This window comes from Lactuca sativa, chromosome 6 (assembly GCF_002870075.4).
Source record: "Lactuca sativa cultivar Salinas chromosome 6, Lsat_Salinas_v11, whole genome shotgun sequence".
NCBI lineage: Eukaryota > Viridiplantae > Streptophyta > Magnoliopsida > Asterales > Asteraceae > Lactuca > Lactuca sativa.
In genome coordinates this window covers 146,401,775-146,408,655 of record NC_056628.2, presented here as the reverse complement: position 1 = coordinate 146,408,655, position 6,881 = coordinate 146,401,775, and the positions used below count along the sequence as shown (strand labels likewise).

The following is a 6,881-nucleotide window of genomic DNA, read 5'->3' as shown; positions in this document are numbered from 1 at the left end:
GGAAATCTTTATTTTGCGCATATGTGAAGGATAAGCATTCGACAGCAACCTAACCAATCTTTTGTTTAGAGTTGCTAAATGCAAGAAAAACTCTGATGCTGAAAGACAGAAGATTAAAATGGATGTTTGCTGGTACATAGAAATTAGGAAGACCTTAATGGAAGCACTGAAGACACTACCATTAGTTTAAATGCTTGAATACTCTTTGCAAAGCGGGAAAATGTTGGGTTCATATGTTGTTGAAGGTATTATGTGTCGAAGTGTTAGTTTGAAATGTCAAAGTTAATGGTTGTAAGCCATATTGATGTTTGCGAGACTTCAATATATCTATATATTTCAGGAAGCACTTTAGAATTTGTACATTATAGTCGAAGTCTTCCCCAATATCTTGTATCTGTTGATAGCACTATAAATACCGTTGTAACATAGGTCATAAGTACATAAACAATTTTACACTTTATTAGATCATACTTTGTACTTGTATCTTATTGTCTTCTAGATAATGAGAGTTTAAACCAGATTATTTAGATATTGTGTTCATCTTTTGGTATAAAATCAATATTTGATTGAATTTATAACTCGATCTTCACAATCAATTAAAAACTAAAAGTTAAATGCGTTATGAATACTAACTAAAAGTTAAATGCGTTATGAATACTAACCGTGTGATTCGTACAAATAATGTGGGCTACCACTTTTATAGAATACTTTTTTTTTTTTTTTTTTTTTTTTTTTTTTTTATCCGTATGGCGTTATTGTTTATTGAAATTTTAGTTATAATTTTAAATTTACTCAAAATGAAAAGGAATAAACAAAGCTGATACACTTTTTTATTCGCTTCGTGTTAGTGTTAACTAAGATAAGGGCCAAAATATTTATTCAACTTGTTCATCAAATAATATTGGGGCTACAACAGAAAACAACAGAAACAAATTTGATACAGTTTTTCTTTTTTTCGCCTCGTGTTAAGTAAGATAAAGACTTTAATATTTACAAGCGTGGTTAATATGTCTTAAAAGAATATTAAAATAACAAGAATATTTTTAACGCTACAAGAGACGTCTATTGCAAGCAGTATTTAACAGACATCAGCAGATTAATTTCCACATCTTACATTCCATTTTCACTCGCTAACTCCAGCTATCGCCGGAGTTCATCACAATATAAAACCTCAAAGCTTTTCAATGGCATTGCTTACCCCAGCCACTATGCCAATATCATCGCTTCAAACGCGACTGAAATTCATCCTCCAAAACCGACCAGAAAGGTGGCTTTACGGCATATTCTGGCAGGCTTCCACCGACAAAGACGGTAATCTTGTTCTCCTGTGGGCCGACGGCTATTTCCCCGGCCCCAACCATGACATGACTGCTCCCATTATTAATGGCAATGACCCAATTTTTGGGTCTGATTCTGTTTCTGATACCCAGTGGTTGATTATGTCTTCTACTACGATGTGTTTTCCGGCCAAATTTGACGTCGTCGGGGATTGTTTTAGTTCAGGGTCCCACCTGTGGTTGGCTGGGGACATGCAGTTAAAGAAGTACTCCAGCCAAAGAACTGAAGAAGTTAGAGTTCATGGAATAAAGTCGTTGGTTTGTATTCCGACTGTGATTGGCGTTGTTGAATTGGGTTCTTGTGATACTGTGAAAGAAGATGAAGGTCTAATCCAGTTAACAAAATCCGTCTTCGATCCCGATAACTACTTCAACGTTAACCTCTCCCCTCTTGTTGATGAATATGAAAACCCTAATCAAGGTTCTTTTTTTCAGTTTTGTCATTTTCTGAAACCCTTGAAAAAAGAATGAATCTTGACACTTGAGACGCTTATGTAATCTAAAAAGATATCATCATTGAATCTTGATCTTTTTTTCAGTTTTAACTAATATGGATCTTTGAATCCTTCTTTTGGGTAATCACCAGGTGTTCAGAATCAAGTCAGTGTTGAAGGACAACTCGAAATGAGCATGAAGGACATGCATATGTCGTCTTCGGATTCTGATCCAGTTGAAATCGGTAGCTCGTCGCTATCAACAACCAATGTTTTGAGTACACCAAAGAAGAGAGTTAGAAAAGCGAAGGGTGAAGTTGCACATTCGGAAGTGATGGCACTAGGGTATCATGTAGAGGCCGAAAGACAGCGAAGAGAGAAGCTAAACGATCGATTTTATGCTCTCCGAAGTGTGGTTCCTTATGTCTCAAAGATGGACAAAGCTTCTCTTCTGGCTGATGCCGTTACTTACATCAATGAGCTGAAAGCCAGGATCCAAACACTAGAAGAGAAAGTGGGTACAGAATCATCAGTAGCAATTACGTCAAGAAATGAGAGCCAGATGAACATGTGTCATGTTCGTGGTTCAGGAACTAACAACAGGGATGAAGTCGAGGTGAAATTATTTGGATCACAGGCCATGATTAGGGTACAATCGGCGCACATGAACCATCCGGCAGCGAAGTTGATGGATGTCCTTAGAAGCTATGACTTGAAAGTTCAGTACGCGAGTGTGTCAAGTGTTGGAGATCGGATGGTACAAGATGTTATTGTGATGGTTCCTTATGGATTCACATGTGATGCAGATACATTGAAATTTGTTGTTCTTGAGAAAATGGACATGGACTGATTTTTAATAATGTTTTAGTAATAGGGTTTAATAATGTTTCCTGATTTCGTTTTTAATAATGTTTCCGTAATTTCTTTTAATAATGTTTCCTTAATTTCGTTTTGATGTCTATTAGGATTCCTTCAATTTTGAGATTATATTTTGAGTTAATATTATGAACAACTTTATATTTTGAGTTTTGTCTTATATTAACTAAAAGTTTTTTTTCCCTACAAAATACTTTTTATTTTTCTATGTGTTTTGATTTGATGTTTTTGAGATGTTTACAAGTAATGTTCTGGATTAAATAATTTTTTTTCGGAAAAACCGTTAAATTTTTCCTAAAAAATACCTAAAAAAATTCGAAACAACCTTCAATTTTGACAATTTCTTTGGAATCTAATTTCAACTGATATTCATTTGAAATTCAATTTTCGTTTCTGTTTGAATCATTTTTTCTTATAACTCATAATTGTCATGATTCTACTTTTAATTTTTGTTATATTCTTAATGGTTTTTGAGCATTATAATATGAAGAAATCATTTGTCATTTGATTTCTTAGATTGTTATAAGAATCATACAGAAAGTTTGTAACATCTTATTTTTTGAGCTAGAAGTTTTAGGTTTTTTACATAAAAATATATTTTTTTTCTAAATATTAAAATAAAGTAAAATGAAATAAATAAATGTGTAACACCGTAAGAATTAAAACAATTTTTAGTTTTTCAAAACAAATTTTCAGACACATTTATTAACATATCTCATTGTATCATATCTTTGTTTCACAAAAACATTTTCCAAGATCAAAATACATAAATCTCATGCGTGTGTATGAATCATGTCGGCGCCTTCCCGTGATCATCACTGGTACCTGAAACACATAACACATAACACTGTAAGCATAAAGCTTAGTGAGTTCCCCAAAATACCACATATAACACATGTTAGCCACTCGAGGCTATAACTCTGTGGTCCTATTGGCCCTAACTCTGTGGACCCTCTGGTCCTAACTCTGTGAACTCTGGAATACACACAACATAAATCACATAGAAATAATGCAGTACAACACATCACAAACATAGCATACAAGATACTCTGTCACATAACCCTATTTACCACTCAAGGTAAAGTATAGTGAGAAGACTCACCTCAGATGTCTCGGTAAATCTCTGACTCTGTAGCAATACGTTCTAGCCTCCGCCAAATCACATAAAGTAAAATACTCTCATAAATATAATTCTAGAGACTAGACTCAACCCTCTCTTGACATGAAGACTCCATAGTTGACCAATCCTCAAAGTAAACAAAGTCAACGGTCAGACTCTGACCCGACTCGCCGAGTGCACTTAGGTGACTCGGTGAGTCTACGTGTGTCCACTATCCCTCTAGTCTTGCATGACACGTCGAGTCTTTCCCCTGCTCGATGGGTCCCACCTGGCATGAGTCACGGGGCCACCCCGAATCAACTCGTCGAGTCCCATTATGAACCCGGCGAGTTCCGCCTTGAACTCCAGTCCTCTAATTCCTTCTGACTCACTGAGTCATTCTCCCAACTCGGCAAGCACTCACTGGGTGAACTATGGGGAAACCCGAACCCTACTTGCCGAGTCTGCTCTTGGTACTCGGCGAGTTCATGCCATGCTCGAGCTCAAATGAGCTCCTAAGGTCAGATCCGTTCCTCTAACTCATAGATCTGGCCTCCTTAAGCAATATAAACACGTAAAGTTTGGATCTTGATGCCCATGCAACGGCTCAATGGCTCTATTTGAAAAAATGGCCTCAATGTAAGTCCCCAAAATTGCTTGTGTATCAATCAGATCCAATTGATGGTGCGGAATCCCGATCAATTGGATGATGTCAGATCAAATAGAAGAGAATGAGAAGAAGAATAACTTGAATCTAATGTATTAATGATATGATTGATATTCCTTATAATAGATTCTCTCTCACACACACTTCTTCTCTCTAACTTTCTCTCTCTTCTAGCCTTACACTCACATGCACTCCTCACCCTATATATATGAGACATGGGCCACCAGCAGCACACGAGTGTACAGCTGCACACGCGTGTGCGGCCGTACACAGCCACAAAATTACATATTACATTATAGAAAAATATATTTTCCTAGAAAAGCAAAGTATAAACCATATTTTTTTGACCCAACAATCTCCCCCTTGGTTTATAGCTTTCTTTTCTAATTGACCCAACAAGCCCCCCCTAAAAAGTAGCTGATTATTCTTGTTAGTCTTCATTGGGAACTTGGCTTCAGCATTAATCTTCAAATTCTTCACAGCTTCAAGATGAACATATGAATCTTCAATAAATGGCTTCATCTTGAGCAGTTGGGATTTCTGCAGAATTTGACATTGAACGCACATTGGGTGAAGAGGCTTCTTGTAGAGATTCTTGAAAGATAGCGCTTTCAGCTTGAGAATCTGCAAAGAGAACAACAAAGAGAAATAATCTACTGGATCACTTCAGCAGGTTTAAGATAGCAGCAGACTGATTGAGGAGGCTTCAATGCAATCCGTTATATAATCTTCAATTTCAGCTTCACCTTGCTTCTGGGGTTGACAAATTAAATGTTGAAAGAATAATCTTCATTTCTTGTTCCTTCGAATGAGAATTCTTCGATGCTCACAGATGAAGCCTTGGCTCAGAAGATCTTCAATACAGTCTCCACGAGTCTCATCTACGCCTGAAATCACTTTTCAAGACAAAACAAAGCTAAAAGAAAAATTAGCAGACAAAAAAAAATATTTTTGGATTTTTTATATATTCTGGAAAACTAAAAACAGAAACAAAAATATTTTTGGATTTTCTGATTTTTCTGAACAAGAAATAACACTATTTTTGGATTTTTAATTTTCTGATTTTTGTTTGATTTTTGAATTATTTTTAATTCTCCTCCTAAAATTTGTGCATAGAGGAAAACTATGAACAAATTTAACAAAAATAAAATGATATCTAACTTTAAGAATGATTTGGGATCAAAGTTTTTAGACAACCTTTATCCGTTTGTCGGTACCTTCCATCTTCACGTCTTTGTCTGGTCGATCGCCAGTATTGTTGTCCACTTAAACACGAAAAATTGTGACATAATTAGGACATACTATAACTGATTTAATGAGTCATTCGCAGTTTCACAGTCTGAATTTGTTCATACTTACACATGCATGGCTTAATCTTTGAGACAAGCATATGACTACTAGCAGGATCAAATTCACACTTTTAGCCCAAAAATTCAATTTCTTTTAATTTTAAATTCCATTTTCAACCAAAAATTTTAGTTTTTAAATTTTAACTTTTATTTTTGACTTTTTACTTAAAATTTTGACTTTGATTTTTAAAAGTTGACCTTTGACTTTAAATTTTGACTTTCTCGTTTGACTTTAAAATTTTCAAATTTAGCTTTTCAGTTTGACTTTGAAGTTTGACCTTTTAAATTTGACTTTTAGGGTTGACTTTTGAGTTTTTAGTCAAAGGGCATATTTTTTTATAAAAAATGAGTTCCTCATCCATTCCGGTAAATGAAGTTTCATGTACTCCATCTTGTAAAGCTACGATTAAATTTCTTCGCGAAAAAATTGACTTGCTAAAAAGGGAAAATGAGGACCTTAAATATGAAGGCTATACTCTAAGGAAAGGTCAGAAACCTTTAAAAGCACAATTAGAGGCCAAGACTAAGGACTTTAGGAAATTACAAGAAGATTACAGCAACAAGTGTGAAAATTACGATCACATTAAATGCAAACTTGCTGCTGTAACTGAAGAACTTGACGCTTTGAAAATTAAGTGTGGAAAAACAGATATTAGTTTCAAAAATTACACTGCGTCAAGTAAGACAGTCGAGTCCTTATTTGAAAACCAATTAAAATTCAAAGATAATCAAAACAAGGGTTTAGGGTATGATTATGTTCCTCCACCTTTCAATCACAACTATAACCCACCCCTTGAGACCAATGAGGAAGAAATGCCTGCTCAGTATGGCCAAACCCTTGCTCCAGCTTCAGTTAAGACTGAACAATCAGGGCCAACTGAGGATGTTGAGATGAACGATACTAATGATTCTACTTCTTGTGCAGGTATAGTAGTAGATGATGAGAACAAGGAGAAAACTATAGAACAAACCAATGACTCCTTGAACTCTGAATCTGTTGCTTCGAACTCAGTTGCTTCTGATCAACCTGCTGTTGAGAAATACAGGCCTCCAAAACAAGCGAAGCCGATGGCTTGATGTAAGTGTGCATGTGGGAACAACTAGAGACAAGGCAAGGAT

The 6,881-nt window shown here is 35.5% G+C and overlaps 1 protein-coding gene across 1 annotated transcript; it reads left to right on the top strand.

Annotated features, from left to right (window-relative positions):
• Window positions 1-776: 776 nt before the first annotated feature.
• On the top strand, window positions 777-2,682 carry LOC111890524 (transcription factor MYC2). Its single transcript, XM_023886627.3, has 2 exons — window positions 777-1,758; window positions 1,924-2,682. The coding sequence occupies exons 1-2, from the start codon at window positions 1,185-1,187 to the stop codon at window positions 2,619-2,621; spliced, it is 1,272 nt and encodes a 423-aa protein (XP_023742395.1). The 5' UTR covers window positions 777-1,184; the 3' UTR covers window positions 2,622-2,682.
• The last annotated feature ends 4,199 nt before the right edge of the window (window positions 2,683-6,881 follow it).

What these genes read in the sequence shown, in the direction of transcription:
- LOC111890524 (XM_023886627.3), top strand. Translation starts at nt 1,185, where the DNA reads ATGGCATTGCTTACCCCAGCCACTATGCCAATATCATCGCTTCAAACG. An exon ending in ATATGAAAACCCTAATCAAG is followed by an intron (nt 1,759 to 1,923) that starts GTTCTTTTTTTC and finishes GGTAATCACCAG; the next exon opens with GTGTTCAGAATCAAGTCAGT.